Genomic DNA, 16,719 nt, shown 5'->3' with positions numbered 1-16,719 from the left:
TCAGTGGTTGTTTTCCCACGTTTGATCCAGCTTTTAAGTCGATTCCACAGTTTTTAGTCCGGTTGAGGTTCAGGTCATTCCAGGAGCTTATCCTTTCCAAACCCAGTGTTGCTTTGTGTTTTGGATCGCCCAGCTGTGTGCAAGTCTCAGCCAGCAAGCTGATGATTTGATAAGGTTCTGTTCGATCCAGATGATGCAAGAGGAACCTCCTGAATTATAATTTATGATAAAATCTGGTTCTTTTAAGCCAAATATTTAATTAATACCCCAAATATAAGAAACTATTTGAACTATTTATGTAAATGTCTTCTAAAGAGATAAAATATTTGCTTCTTTAATTATATGTATAACAATGCAATGTACGTTTTCTTTACAAGAGCAAGAAACTTGAAAAATATTCATATTCTAACGTTTTCCAAGTATGTCATTGGGATTTGCAGATTTCCTGCGGTAAATCAACACAAAGTATTGCATAATTAGAAGTTAGAATAATGATTAGAAAGTGCGGAGAAAAACATATTGATTTAAACATGTTTACAAATAAAAACTGGAATATAGCATGTATATGCAAAACCACCTTCATCCTGCTGCAAGTTTTTTGGGGCATGTTTTCCAGCTTTAACCGTTTAGAAACTCAATTTTTTTCCCCCGCATTTTCTGCTTTGCCAAGACAAAAAAAACATAAGCTCAGATCAAATTTAATGGAAAGTGTGTCTAAACATTAGATTTGAAGACAAAAATGTAAAATCAGATTCACATGGATATGCTTTAAACCTTCATAACAGTCTCACGTATTTAGCAGCTTCTAACTTGTGTTTCTTCTAGGATGAGTCTGTATTTAACCCGCCATCAACTCCGTGTAGAAAAGAAGTCCTGTATTGGTTCAGCTAAACTTTCACTGCTAGCATAACAATCAGTCAGGATGAACCCACAAAATGTGCTCTACTGCATGCTAAAATCCCTCTCCGTGCGACAGATTGTGACTCAGGTTTCGATTCTCTGTCAGTGTGCTTCAGACTGTTTGGTAGGTCAAAGGTTATCATCCCTTTCTGTAAGAAAACCTTCTTTGTTGTTTTCGGAAATGTCAACTATCAATATAATCACATTGTATTTGACCTATGAATCTTCAGGAAAAAAAAATGCAAAGTTTGGTTAGTTTCAGGGTTTGCTGAAGGAGTTTCTTGAACATCTGCTTTCAAAGGTTCAAGACCCCTCTACCTGAAGGCAATCTCTGCGACTTTAAAATGAACAACGAAATTATAAAATTAATATCTGATAAATCTATTTGTGTGCTGTACTTTGAGGAAAACAAGCAATAAAAGTTAGGGATTGATAATAAATTAGCCATGATATGACACTGATCTGATTACATGATGTTCTGATTCCTTTCATTTAATTTTGGGGCAAATGGAAACGATTTGCTGACACATTTCTAAGAAAATAATATATATATAAATAATCCGACATTCTCTATTAACAAGCCCTATATAATCTAGAACTAAAAATAATGAAAAAGGAGGGATTTCACACAGTAATACTGAAAAACCCCCACCCAATGCTGACAGACAAGTCTGCTTTACCTTTGGCCTGCCACAAGGACGGCTCAGACTTTGGAACCAGGGCAGCATATCTGCAAGTCCCAAGCAGTCATATACTGTAAGACTAGGGATTATAAAAGCCCACAGATGCAGACATAATGATTAGTCTTCAGAGAAAGAGGGAGACTCTCCACATTCTGTCGGAGCTAAAGCCCATCATGTGGGGTAATAAGCTCTGCCTTTTGCTGCTTCTGGGCACCTCTACCCTAGCCCGTGAGTACGCCGCGCTCATGTCGCGTTTAATAATGACTGAAATGTATCATCCATCGGTAGATAAAATTGAAATAAAAAATATTGGCTAAATTTTATTATTGTTGTTTTTAAAAATTTTATGACCACAGGGTTTGCTGCTAAATTGTTAAGGTCAACTTAACAATTCAACAGGCATCTATTTTTCCAACAAACACATAACTAAGAAAATAATTTTAGTGTTAAAAATTAGATTGTTGACCTTGCTTGCCAAGCTGAACTACTGTCTTTGTTTTCAGAGCAAAATGTAGGAGGTTTGGAAGAACAGTCTCCAGTTTGCTTTTGTGAGTTGTCTTACTTTTTTGTTTGTTTAATCAGTTTTGTGATGAGATGTAACCGACTTATCGAACCGACAAAAGGGTGAAAGCTTTGATGGATGCATCTGTGTGTATATTATATTATATTACATTACATTACATTATATTATATTATATTATATTATATTATATTATATTATATTATATTATATTATATTATATTATATTATATTATATTGAAAACACATATTTTGTTATTATTAAACTTAAACATCATATTATTTAACCATCAAGAAAATTATTATGGGTAAAAATAAATGCACTTTTTGCTTTCCCTAGATTATTTTAAGAAGTCAAGCTGATTATAATGTACTAAATAATGTGCAGTATAATTTAGATAACTGGCTAGTTTTTACTGAATGTATGCAAATAGAAATATAAAATTGTTTTATTACTGCACATAAGCTTCATTACAGAAATGTTGCGTTTTGTTATCTGAAACTTTTGCAAAAATCCTAATTTAATAAAATTTCTAGGTTTAGTTCTTTTTACTGTAATTTATGAAGTTTACCTCTACGTAGAAAATCATTAAGAGCAAAAAAAGTAGATTTTAGTCTGCATATTAGAACATGCTACAGTGCATTAAGATACAGATAAGAAGGGAGTATAAAAATACGTGATTTCATATATTTTTTTCCAAAACTTGTAATGTAAATTTGTTTTAATTTCACAAATCCTAGTTTTAGACTAGAACAAAATATGTTCATGAATGATTTTGTGTATAAAACAACACTAAAATCTTCTAACTGGGTCATTTGAACTGCTTTCAGTGGCCAAGCGATACAAGAACTTTGGACGGTTTGTGTACAACTACGAAGCCGAGACCCTCAACAGTGTAAATGGAGCATCAGACAACAAGAGTGGACCCAGAGTCTCCTGTACAGTAAGTCTGAAAACTTGTAGTTATAATTGGAAAGTCCGGAAACTCATATTGCTTTTAACGTGTAACAGAAGTAACAACAAAACGTTTAATTTGCTGCACAGGTTGAGATCGATGTGCCCCAGACGTGTCGCTTCATCGTCAGAACAACAGATTGTTCTCTGAGCGAAATCACTGATGTGGACCAGGAGGGGAACCCAGTGTATCGTCCCGCTGCTGGTACAGAGGATTTCAAAGCTGCAATGGCAAAGTAAGTACAGTTGTTATCTGTCCAGGAAAGATTTGTTTTATTGTCTGTGTTCTTGGGTTCAACGTCTTGGCACAGTCACCAAAAGATTAAAAATAAGCTGATGACCCAAATGCCAGGGTGGAACTTAAAACCTGTACGTGTTGCCAGGAACATCTTGAAGGTTGCAGTGGAAGGGCACATCGATGTGAAGCTGTTCCCTGAAGAGGGAGAGCCTGTCAACATCCTGAACATCAAGAGGGGAATCATCTCCACTCTCATGGTGCCTGAAATTAACAAGGAGGAGACCAAAGAAATGGTACATAGACTTCTTCCTTTTTCTCCCCTTATTTAATATTTCACTCTTTATAGCTTCCAATTATTTTATGCCAAGTGGAGTTCATGAAGCTTGTGACGTGGAGTCACGTAAAGATAAACAAGTTGCACAATGGGTTGATAAGGCGCCCCAACTGGGGGTGATAAATCCTGCCCTGTAATATCGTGTCCTTACAGTGACAATCTCCAAATGCAGGTCAAAGTCCGAGATAAGCTATCGCCTTTTCGGCATCACCTGCTTCCATAATCGTTCAGGTTCATTGATTATCTGATTTAGGGACAGAGGGAACAGTTGCAATTAAACTGGCAACTTTGTTTTTGAATCCTCACAAAGCCTCTTGTTGTTTTTTCAGCCCACCGTACATGGAGTGTGCTCCTCCGACTTCACCATCAACCTCGGATCGGACGCCACAAGTGAAGTGACCATCAGCAGGGATCTGTCCAAGTGTGATGGCTTTGTAGCCCGCAGACAGAACACCAGCCCTCTGGCCCTCATCTCTGGCATGGTGAGAGCTCCTGCTGCCACTAGCTAATGTCTATATCGGCTACGTAAACTGTGCCTAAAGCACTAGTTTTGATCTGTTTAATGTCTTTTGCTTTCAGAGCTACCCTCTGTCCAAACTGATCAGCAGCACTCAGACCTGTAACTACAAATTTGACAACCAGAAGAAGCACATGACTAGTGGATCCTGCACAGAGAAGCACATCTTCCTGCCCTTCTCTTACAAGTAGGTTTTCCTGTTGCCTTGCTCCTTTTACTGTAATGGATGACAGATTTAAAAATACATAGCTTAGAAAATTATTCAAAAAATACTTTCCACATTTGATTAAGTAATTCATTCTTTTCTTTTTTTTTTTCATTTTTACCATTGCTGGAAAAAGGAAAGAATATGGAATTTCAGCAGTAGTGAGCCAGACTGTGACGTTGAGAGAAACCTCCAAGATCAACGACAGAATCTTTGACCACAGTAAGTGCTCCGTTGTCCAGAGCATTAATTTAAACAATTTACCAACCATAGTCACGTTTCTGTAGTATTTTAATCAATTCGGTTATAAACTTACCCAGATGAAGCTTTCAAACTCCTGCCCATGGATGTCACTAATGACAAGTCCCCAGTGCAGACCAAGGATGCCGTTATTACCACAGTGCAGAAGCTGCACACGCTGTCTGAGACCAATGAGGGCGAGGAGCGTGCCAGTCTCTTCCACAAGCTGGTGTCTGAACTGCGTGGCCTGAACGCCGACGTCCTGACCTCCAGTGTGAATGAGATGATGACAGTCTCCGGTTCTCTTACCTGGCAAGCTCTGGTTCAGTGTGGCACCCCAGAATGCACCAGCGGCATGCTGAAAATACTCAGAAACTTCGACCATGCTGCATATGACGTAGATGCTTTCGTCTATGCCCTGGGAATGCTTTCAAACCCCTCCCGCCTGATGGTGCAAGACATGCTGGCAATGGCTCAGTACAAACAGAGCAAACCCATCATGTATGCTCTGAGCAATGCAGTCAAGAGGTATGTGGGAGAGGCGGAACACTCAAGTTGTAATTTATGCTGTGAATTAGTAGCTAATCAGCTACTTCTTCATGTTTCTGTAGACTGTACAAAGCTGAGGGAGTCACCCCAGAGATCGCAGCTGTTTATGAGTACATGGCGTCCCTCCTGGGCGCAGACTGTGCAGACGAGAAAGAGATGACCTTCCTAACCCTCAGGGTAGGTAACCAACTATGGACATACCTGTCAAAATAAAGATCTTAAATATAAAAACGAACATTTACTCATGCTGTTCCATCCAGGTTGTTGGTAACATGGGAGATGCAATGGAGGCAGCTAACCCTGAAATTAAGAACATCCTGCTGAAGTGCATGAGACAGCCGGCTACCACTTTGTCCGTGCAACTGGCAGCCATCCAGGCCTTCAGGCGCATGTCCGTGACAGATGAGGTAACACCAACATTTCTCAGCATTTCCAATTTTGTGGTGACTAAAAAAAATACAGCTACTTTGAAAATTAACCACCTGCTGTTGTTTTTGTCCAGGTCCGCTCCAACATCCAAAGGGTCAGCCAGTACCCCAAGGGCGCCGTGCAGAAACGCCTGGCGGCTTACCTCATCCTGATGAGGGATCCTCAGGACAGCGACTTTGACATGGTGAAGAAGCTGCTAACCCAGGAGCAGAACACGCAGATCAAGGCTTTTGTGTCCACCCACATCCACAACATCATTAGCTCAACTGAATCAGAGACAAAAAAGTGAGATTTTCTTATTCTGTGTTTTATTTTACTGAGGTACCATGAAGTGCTTTGCTAAGTAAAATAACTACAATGTAAATTCTTTTTTTCTTAGACTTGGTGACAGAATCCTCCAAGCTTTGGGAGATACCGACATTTCCACACACCATGACTACACCACAAAGTCTCGCAACTACAAACTGGGCATTGCAAATGAGAACACGGAGGCCAGTATTCAGGGCAATGTCATTTTTGATCCCAATAACCAGTTGCCAAGGGAAGTCCTGTTGGAAACAACGCTGAAAGCTTTTGGATACAGCTTGGATATTTGGGAGGTAAGTATAGCTCCCTGACCCGTGTTGGACATTTTTGAACAATCAATACCCATTCACCCGGACATAAATTTGTCTTTCACATAGTTTGGCATGGAGGGAAAAGGCTTTGAGCCAACCATCGAGGCTCTGTTTGGCGAGAATGGGTTTTTCCCTGACACCATTTCTAAAGCTCTGTACTGGGCTGAGGGGAAGATGCCACCAGAGGTTCAAGAAGTTCTGGAAAAATGGGTTGCCCCCTTCAAATCAGGAAAACAAAACGTATGTACTTATTTGTGTTCAGCATTTGCTGCTAGCTCAGTTTGCCTGAAGCACAGTGTGTAACAGAGTTGCTTTTCTTCCTAAGGTTCCAGAAAACCTTGTGGGCGAAATTGCTCGCAACTTCAACAAGCTGCTGAGCAATCTGCAGAGTCAAGAGTCTCCAGAGGCTATGGCCTACCTGAACATCATGGGAACTGAACTGGGTTACATCAAGGGCAATGATTTCAAGTTCATTATTGAAAATGCAATCATCAATGCAAGAACGTTCATGCACCATTCCAAGGTATTGTTTTGTACAACAGTTTTCAATATTTTCTAACATAGGTTTAGGTTTGCTCCTAAACACAACAATTCTAGAGCTCTAAAACGGTTTGTTCTTCCTTTCAGTTTAACCTTAATAGGTTGTCGAACTTTGACACAGAGATGTTTGCACACTACATCTTCATGGACAGTAAATTCACCTTGCCAACAGCATCTGGTTTGCCCATGACATTCGCTCTGTCAGGCACTTTTGCTCCTGGTGCCAAAGGAGGTCTTCACATCGCCCCAAACATGGTAATGCTTTTAATCCCTGTCCTCCAAAATATACTTCTTTTCATTGCCATTTCATCTCTTCTTATTTTCATTTAGCACCCGCATACTTCAACTGTAGCATATTTGTTGTTACATATTTTAATGAGCTGTGGATGTAAATGTGTTCAAATCTCTTAAAAATGATCATTTATTAGAGTAGATTAGGACTAGACTCTAGGAAAGTAACTTTAAGTCATTGGCTTGTTATAACATATTTCAAACTGGCGCATGGTTGGCATGAAATGTCTTGATGTAAATGACAGCATTTCATTTCCAACATTGAAAAGATACAAAATACCAAACGATGAAATACAGAATGAGGAACCCTCTCAACAACATCTTAAACATACTATTAAAGTTCACTATGGTTGTGGTTACAAACAAGCCCATGCTAGGAAATGTTATACTATCTTCTTCCATTCACAGAAGGAGCTGGTCTTCAGTCCCTCTGTTGGAGTTGAGTTCATGACCCGAATGGGAATCCACTTCCCTGAATATGTTGCCTCTAGTGTCGAGCTGCACACCAACATGTTCCACGAGAGCTCCCTCAAAGCCAAGATCACCATGGAGCAGAATGAGCTGAAGCTCTCCATACCAGCTCCAAAGGACACCACAAAGCTCTTCAGAATCAGGTGACCGTCATAGTTAATAAATAAAATTGATGATTTAAGCATTTTAAACTATACAAGTTAGTATTACGTGTACCATGTCACCAAGTGATACATTCCAGGTCATTGTTTTAGGTGATTGAACCTTTCCTGTTGGTTTTCTTATTTTGTAGCAATAAAGTTGTGATTGTGGATGCTAACAAGGCCACAAGGATTCCATACAGACAGGGCGGATCAAAGTGCAGAACTCTCTTCTCTGGAATCAAATACTGCACCAACATGCTTTACTCCAACCCCCGTGACATGAACGCTGCTCCCTACTTCCCCCTGAATGGAGAGACAGCGTAAGACACAGTTTGGACAACCCGTGTTTATCATTTGCATTCGCATACCACAATACCTAAAATTTGTTTTTTATGATTGTTTCTGTTTTAGGTTTGCCCTTGACATTGAGCCTGCTGAAGATATCTCTGAGTACACAGCCAGCATTGCCTATAAACTTCTCCGTGAAGGAACGGACGGCAGCCAGAGCGTGGATTCCTTGAAGATGACCCTGAGAGCTGAGGGTATGATTATTTTGTTTAAGATTTTACATGAGATTCTGCATATTTGCACCAATCAAAAATAAAGAGAATATATATTTTTTATAACTTCAGGTGCTAAGCCCGCAGAGGCTACAGCTACCATGAAATACAACCGGAACAGGAATGTCTTCACCACTCAAATCCAGATACCTGACATTGATGTTGAGGCTGGGTTTAAGATTGGCTTGGCAGACAGCAGTGCAGAAGGCAAATCCCTCACCATCGAGTTCTCCAACAAGAATGTGCCACAGCTATCCCTGATTAGTCGTGCCAAGTGAGCAAACCCAACCTCCAAACATTCACAACATTGATTTTCATTTTGATGTGCACGTGTGACAAATTTTTGTTTTTATTACTCTTTGCAGACTTCAGGCCATGGATGATGGGTTGCTCCAGGTTCAACTTCTTGTGCCAGCGCTGAAGATTGATGCCACCCTTGGAGCTACTGTAACCAAAGCAGATGGTCTCACCATGCAGATCAAGAGTGATATTAAGCTCCCAGAGATTTCTTCCATGCAGGCGGTCACCTTCAAATATGGTAAAAAAAAAAAAAGAAAAAAGCACCGGTCATAGTCAGAGAAAGGTAATTTCAGATTGCAATCCTAAATTTGAATGCAAAACTACTTTTGTATTTTAGGTGAGAAGGAAACTGAGGCCTATTTGACATCCAATGTGAATGCTGACACAAAGATCCCAGTGCAGTATGCTAAAGCCCTCCAATCTTGGCTCAATTTGGTTGCTGAGGACCTCTTGGAAAAGAAGGTTGTGAAGACCGACATGAAACTCCGTCATATTGTCAACAAAGGAATTGAGGTGAAAAGAATAAAATCCTACTATAGTTTGCTTGCTTCAAGTTTCTATGTAATGTCTATATATTGACTTTAATCTTTGCTTTGTATGTGTTTTGAATAGGCCACCAACATCTGGATTGACAAAATGTCTGAGGATTGTATTTACATGAAGACTCTGATGAACAACATTGGCAGTCTGGAAATGCCATCAGTGCCTGAAGTCTTATTCATGAATTTGTAAGTAACTTTACATGAGCATGTTCACAAATACAGTGTCATAAAAAAAGTATTGTGTTCCTTTTGCATTTTTTGGGTCTTGCTCTTTTGTCACACCTATCAGTCTTAGATTATCAAACCAGAGATAATCTGATATGAATGATAAATGTAATTTTCATTTTATTTTATTTATTAAGAGGCAAGAGGAGTTTTTTATGATTTAGGTCTGATTACTGCCAGAGCTGTAGAATCATTAAAACTTTTAAATAGAACATGTCTGACAACAGGAAGAAGGCTCATTGTCTAGTTCAAGAAATTTAAGAACAAATGTCAATATTGTGGCACTCTGAAATTAGCTTTTTGTATTTCCTGAGGTCGTCTTTGTCTGATATTACAATTTACTTGATGATCAGAAACATTTAAGTGCAACAGACGATACCTGCATCTGCATTGTCTTGAATAAATAAAAGTAGCCTGCCTATGTATGCTTGTGGTTTAACATGTATCCTGTTTTTAATGTTTCACCAGTGAAAGCAAACTCAGATACCAGTTCAACCTGAACCGTTTCATGATGACCATCCCTCTGCCTCTCGGTGGAAAATCTTCTGAGGAATTAGGCCTTCCACTTGTTGTCAGAATCCCAGGCTTTTTTGTACCTCAGCTGCAACTGGAGGTTGACCCTCGGGAGATCCAAATTCCAAGTTTCACCATCCCGTCTGAACATGATCTCACTCTGCCTCTGATGGGACTGTTTGAAGCCTCTGCCAAGGTCAACAGCAACTATTATGACTGGGAGGGACTGATTACAGCTGGCAATAACACTTCTGAGTCTCCTGAATACGTGGCTAGGTTCAGTGTCATGGCTGAAAGTCCAATCAAACTGCTCTCCTTCTCAACTGAGGGTAATTAACATGTTTTCTTCTTAAATAAAAATAAATAAAACATTGGCTAATTTTATAGAACCAGCATTAAGGGTGACTCTTAACTAACTACTTCTTTACCAATTTGCTTTGTTTTAGGTGCCACCAAAATCACAGACACAAAAAGGGAAACTATTGAAGTCACACTCGATGGATCCCTGTCACACATGCTCATAAACACACATTTCAGTGTGCTGGAAAGCATTTCTGTCAAAGACAATGTACTGACAACAGGTCAGTACAGCATCTCTGCTAATGCTGCTCCAGTGGGTCTTGACACATCTTTGACTATTACCACCCAGTTCACTCTTGACTCAAACACTTTCCTTGGAGATGTTAATACAGATGGCAGTATCTCCATTGGGTCAAACATCGCCACCACAAGTTATCTCCACACCTTCTCTATTGAGCCAGCCAAGAAAAAAGCAAAAATGGACATTGCGCTGATGGTAAAATCTGGCCCAATGAAGCTCTCTCACAAGATAAAATCAACTTATGAAAATGACGAATTTCTGTTTGAATCAACCACCAGCATGGATTTTGACCCGGTTGAGCACACCACAAAATTCAATGTTAACTACAAGGATGTCAAACTTACCATCCAGTCTGACTCTGTGACCAGGGCTCTTGAGAGGATGATTCGTAACCAGATGGCGTTCTCCATGTCTGACGGACAAGCTTCCCTTAGAATTGAGAACCAAGCTGAAGACACGCAGAACCGTGTGTACTCCTTGCTTACTGGAACAATGAACCCGTCTGGTTTGGAGATCAATGCTGATGCCTCCATGAAGATCTTCTCTAGCCTTGCTTCTCACAAAGCGACCTTGTCATTGAACACAAATGGCTTGACCACCAGCTGCACAACAACCGCCCAGCACAGTCCATTCACATTTGAGAATATTTTCCATGGTGGAATTGGCGCGCCAGGTGCCACGCTGTCTCTTAAAACAAAGGGTACCATTCAAGACAACATGGCTGAGCTCAATGTTGAGGGAAAGCTTTCAAGCACAGAAGTATATCTCAACAGCATGTATGAAGGCAGCCTGTTTGACATCAGTGGGCGGAACAGAGTGAACCTCAGGCTGAACGAAGATGGGCTGGTCTTCTCTAACAACATGGTTGGATCTTTTAGGGAGATTAGGACCGAAAATGCCCATTCCCTGTCTCTAACATTAAGATCTTTCACCCTACAAACCAAAACAGACAACTTCCTTGACAAGAGCAACTCCTACATGCATGACATCACAGTCAACATGGAAGGTTTTACAGCCTCAGCTATGGTGAAAAATGAACTGAAAGTGATCGGAGTCAACTTTGAGAATGATGCCAGATTCAAGGCAGAACCCTACAATGTGGAGCTGGCTGGGACACTGAAGGGAAGCTTCTCAGAAGAAGAGCTCAAGCACATCTATGAAATCAAGTTTGTTGACTTAGTCCTGTCTGCAAAGTGCAATACCAATGGAAAACTCCTGGGATCACACATGACACATACCACTGACTTGGAAGTTAACGGTCTGACTATCAAGTTCAGTAATGTGGCCAACTTCAACTCACCATCTCTTCGTGTGGACAGCACAGTTAAAACCACTGCAGCACCCTTCACACTCAATATTGATGCAATTTTCAACTCAAATGGTGAGGTGTTCCTCTTTGGAAAACATAGTGGCGAACTGTACAGCAAATTCCTCCTGAAAGCAGAACCAACAGAGTTTGCACAATCACTTGAATACAGAGCCTCAACCAGCCATGAAGTTACAGACAGACCTACCGTGAAGACCAACGTGAACAACAAACTCAACAGCTTACTAAACCTGGAACAACAAGTGGTCACATTGGAGTTGACGTCCACTGTAAACGAACACACCTTCAGACAGATGTTGAGTGCCTCTAACAATGCAGAGAGAATTGCTGTTGATATGAAGGGAGAAGTCTCAACCCCTCTCTTCAGCGAGGCCAGCCAAGATTACGCCATCTCTGGATTTGTGAAGTATGACAAGAACAGTGACAGCCACTTCATTCAGATCCCATTTATTGAGCACCTTCCCACAGTTATTGAGAACATGAAAAGCACAATGATTAAGCTAATGGACCTCAGTATTGAGATGATCACAGAGGTCAACACCAAGTATGAGATCAGTGCTAAGTTTCAGGCCAAAATTGAAGAACTAAAGGGAGCAGTTGACAGTTTTGACTTTAACCTCTTTGTCCAAGACCTGAAAGAGTTTATAGCATCAGTGGGAAATTTAATCATCAGACTAACAGACCAGCTCCCTACTGACAAAGTTATTAATCTGCTGACATCTATCAAGGATACTGTTGGAGCTGAACTGAAGAAATATGACATTCCTACAAGGGTTAATGCAATTTATAACAAAATAGAAGAGTTCCTCTCCAACTATGAGATTGAAAAAATAATTGGGGCCATCATGGATGAGGTTGTAAAAATGATGAAGCAGTTTCAGGTCAGAGAGAAGTTTCAACAAACATTTGATGCTCTCAGATCAGTTGACATCCAGCCTCTGCTTAACAAGTTTATGGTGCCTGCAAAAGAACTTTTGAATGAGCTTTATTCCTTTGACTTCAAACTGTTTATTGATGATTTGAGTGACTTTTTCACAAGAACGATCGAGAAAATTAAGTCCTTTGATTATGATTCTCTTGTGGTGGAATTGAAAGACAAAGTGGCAGAGATGACCAAGATTCCTTGCTTTGGGAAACTGTATGGTGGGTTCAAAGTTACTTCCCCTCATTACAACCTCATGACCACGGCTGAGCTGGAGAACACCACAACTGCACCGGCCACCCCAGAGTTTAAAGTAAGCCTGAACTCATGGGCTGCTTCTACTCTCAAAGTGCTAGACTTCACTGCAGTTGCTTCTGCACATTTTGCTGCTCCCAAAATGAGCCGTTTGACCATCTCGGAATCCATTAATGTTCAGCAGTCATCTTTCACTCTTGACCACAAGGGCGCAATGAATTTTTATGGCTTATCAGCTCAAGCCTCTGGTGAAACCACAGCAAAAGCGACAACAGAGCTCTATGTGGCACAGCTTGTCAACAGTGGATTCTTTGCTCTGGAAAATGGATTTTCTGCCAAAATGGACACTGCCTACAAACATGATTTCAAGTTTCCACCCCTCAACATCCTCAGTGAAATGATGATTGATCAAAAGACTGTCTTTGGACTTGAAGATGGCAGCATTCATCTTACCTTTAATAACTTGCTCAATGAAAACTATAGAATTTGGGATTTCTCAGATGAAGCAAAACACAAGAGTGACATCAAGATAGAAATGGATCTCCAGAACACCAAAGTGACTCTCACTGGTGACACCAGTAGCAGTTTTTTAAATGTTAAAGAAAGTTTTGATGCTGACATCAGTATTTTCCGACATATCCTGATTGATGCCAAGTTGGAGACTGATACACCTTTCATTAAGGGCAGTGTGGCAGAGCTTAAGCTTCATGCTAAGACTGAAGACATGAAAATTGATTTCACTGCATCTCACAATGCAGAACTGGTTGGCAAAATTGAAGGAACCCTTTCAAACTCTATACTGACTCTGATCTCAGCCACAGAGTTTACATTTGATACTAAGAACAAAGGAAAGGCCAAGATTGTTCTTCCATTCAAGCTCTCTGGAAAAATTGACCTCCAGAATGATATTGCTTTTACTCTGAGCTCGGAAATTCACAGAGCAAGCTGGACCAGTCTGGGCAGGTTTAATCAGTACAAATACTCACATTTGTTCTCCATGGACAATGTTGACAGTGCAATTATGATCCAATCAGAAATCAATGCCGAGGCAGATCTTGAAATGCTGAAAGAACCCATCACTATTCCTGAAATAACTCTGCCATTCCTTGACATGAGGACACAGAGAGTGGAGAGCTTTTCTCTGTGGGAAGACACTGGCCTGAGCAACATCCTAACCACAACTCAGCAGACTCTGGACATCAACTCCAAACTCAAATATGTTAAGAACCCTGAGATGATCACAATTAACATTAATCTGGATCCAGTCATCCGGGCCATTAATTCCAACATGAGGGCCCTGCACAAGAAAATGCTCATAGGCAAGGATAAGGCTGCCACCATTCTCGCTTCATCTTATGACAAAGCAATGTCAGAGTATGAAAAATACAGCATTGAGTTGCCAAAAACCATTTTAATCCCTGCCTACAAAGTCCCAGTGATGAATTTTGACATGTCCTCCTTCACAATTCCCCTGCCTGATGTCACACTTGTCACAATGCCCTTGCTGCACATCCCATCTGCAATCAGCAAGCTGACTGTTCCAAAAATCACTCTGCCCAAGGTTCAGAGCATCAAGATCCCAGTGATGGGTGATCTGACTTATGAGTTCTCAATGGTAACAGAAGTGATCACACTTAAAACTGATGCCAGCATCCTCAACCAGGATGGCCTCAAGGCCAAATTTGATGCCTCCTCAATGTCTGGGTTTGAAATTCTGACTGGAAAGATTGAAGCCAACACCAATGTTAACACAGAGGGAGAATTTAAGGTGGCCTCTCTTCTTTCTGTACAGCACTCAATGCTAGAAGGAAACCACGAGAGCACCATCATCTTGAGTTATGAAAATGTAGAAACATCTGTGAGCAATGCAGCAAAGATCAATTTGCCTTCACTCACTATGGAAATCAAACAGGAAATTAAGGGAAATCCAGTAGATGGCCTTGTTGTCTCCATGTCCACACCATCTGCAGGACTCATTGGTGTACAGATGCAGACCAAGCGGCCAGCACAAGTAAAAGCTAGACTCTACGGTCGCTACCCGGTAAGAGAACATGTGTACATTTGCTCATTAATAAAAGCTTATTTTCTGTTAATCTAAGATACATATTTATTTTTTTCTTTTCTAATTTTATGTTTTTGTTCATGCTTGTCCTCTCAACAGACTGAACCAACAACAGACATCAACATCTGGGGTCTCAAAATGTCTGTAATGGACTCCGAGAAGCTGAATCTTCAGACGACCTGGAATATGGAGATACCATATGAGGTGATGCTGGGGTTGAAGAAACAGGTGCCAGTATCCTTGGAAATGGTCTCCGATGCCGCTGTTAAGATGAACAACAAGATCAACAGGCTTGTTAGGAGTCTCAAGGGATCATTTGAAAAGTTAAGAAGGCAGGGTAAAGCAGTGTTCAAGAAGGCTGTTGAAAAACTGTCTGATGTTACTTCTTCTGACTTTATGACAACTGTCACAGATAGGACCGTTCTGATTCTCAAAGAGTCCCAGAAGAAAGTTGAGCTTGTTCTTGAGGCTGTGATTAAATTCTTGAGACACACCAAGTTCCAGATTCCTGGCTATGACCGAAGGCTCTCTGGACTTGAGGTCTACCATGAATTCAGCACTTTTGTTGCTGATGTATCTGAAGAGGTCGTTGAGAAGTTCCCTGAGTACTTTGTCACCATCTTTGCATCAGTCTTTGATCACATCCAAGCCGTAGAATTCACCATCCCTGGCTCTAACAGCATTGTCACTGGTCAAGAACTTTTCGATGACTTGATGACTGCTTTGAGGAAAATTCAGAAACAGCTGATTGTTAGCATAAGGAAACTTGGAGACATCCAACTGGACGACATCATTAGGAAATCCTCAGAATTCATGCAATTTATTGTTGAACAAAGTGAAAAGTTTTTCCAAACTCTAAAAGCCCCAAATGTTGAGAACATCTCCAGCTTTGTGATGGATGCATACCGTGATGCCAAGAAATCCGGTTTCCTGGCCAGTGTTGCCAAACGGGTAGATGAGCTGCACATAATCATTAAGGAATATCTCAAAACTGTGATTGATAAAATCCACAGCATCATGGCTGATATGTCAACTTCACAGCTTAGAACAGACATCCAGTCCTGGATTGACCTCTCCGTTAAACGCATCAACACTTTCCAAAACAGTGTCATTAGGACCCTCAAAGAAAAAAGCAAGAATGTTGAATCATATGTGAGAGTAAGTGACAGACAGATAGAGGTTGACATTCCTTTACCATTTGTTGCCAAATTCAACTAACTCACCAATCCAACAAAACCCATAAGAAAGTATTTGAATTAACTACCTTTCTATCACAACCAACCAACTCAATAGTTAATTTATTGTCATAAAAAAGCTAAACTCTACAGTCATATGGATGTCTGTTTTTAGTATGAGTCTTTGTGCTGTTTTTCTGCATAATTGTGTTTTTTTCATGGTGGACTAACAATTTTTCTGATCCAACTGTGCATCCTTTGTGTCTAGTACTATTTAAACCCTATGTGGCCACCAATAAACTGTTTGTACTGCATATATCTCTGAGCATTTCTTAGACCATGCACTGCGAATAATCTTTTTAATTCAGCTTATGTCTAAAGCACCAAGTCATGTCCATCCAGTTTGTTTCAAATATAACCTACCATATTTTCCGCACTATAAGGCGCACCTAAAAACCTTCAATTTCCTCAAATGCCGACAGTGCGCCTTATAATCCGTAGAAGAAGAAGAGCACGGTGCATGCTGGGATAGTTGTCAGAACGCTGGTTTGTAATCTATTAATAAAGTTTGATTGACCTATCCACCTACCAACCGTCTAGAAGCA

At 40.5% G+C, this 16,719-nt stretch overlaps 1 protein-coding gene across 1 annotated transcript; it reads left to right on the top strand.

Moving 5' to 3' along the window:
- The first annotated feature begins 1,620 nt into the window (after positions 1 to 1,620).
- On the top strand, positions 1,621 to 16,430 carry LOC103457434 (apolipoprotein B-100-like). The gene is made up of 26 exons (XM_008397549.2): positions 1,621 to 1,811; positions 2,087 to 2,131; positions 2,935 to 3,047; positions 3,149 to 3,294; positions 3,442 to 3,589; positions 3,960 to 4,112; positions 4,210 to 4,334; positions 4,489 to 4,574; positions 4,673 to 5,120; positions 5,204 to 5,318; positions 5,402 to 5,548; positions 5,644 to 5,855; positions 5,950 to 6,169; positions 6,254 to 6,427; positions 6,513 to 6,710; positions 6,815 to 6,982; positions 7,427 to 7,632; positions 7,782 to 7,952; positions 8,044 to 8,174; positions 8,265 to 8,466; positions 8,558 to 8,730; positions 8,830 to 9,005; positions 9,105 to 9,220; positions 9,728 to 10,101; positions 10,219 to 14,918; positions 15,039 to 16,430. The coding sequence occupies exons 1-26, from the start codon at positions 1,697 to 1,699 to the stop codon at positions 16,155 to 16,157; spliced, it is 9,981 nt and encodes a 3,326-aa protein (XP_008395771.1). The 5' UTR covers positions 1,621 to 1,696; the 3' UTR covers positions 16,158 to 16,430.
- The last annotated feature ends 289 nt before the right edge of the window (positions 16,431 to 16,719 follow it).

Source organism: Poecilia reticulata, linkage group LG21 (genome assembly GCF_000633615.1).
Source record: "Poecilia reticulata strain Guanapo linkage group LG21, Guppy_female_1.0+MT, whole genome shotgun sequence".
Classification (NCBI taxonomy): Eukaryota; Metazoa; Chordata; class Actinopteri; order Cyprinodontiformes; family Poeciliidae; genus Poecilia; species Poecilia reticulata.
Note: the sequence above shows the minus strand (reverse complement) of the source record. Positions and strands in the feature narration are given on the sequence as shown.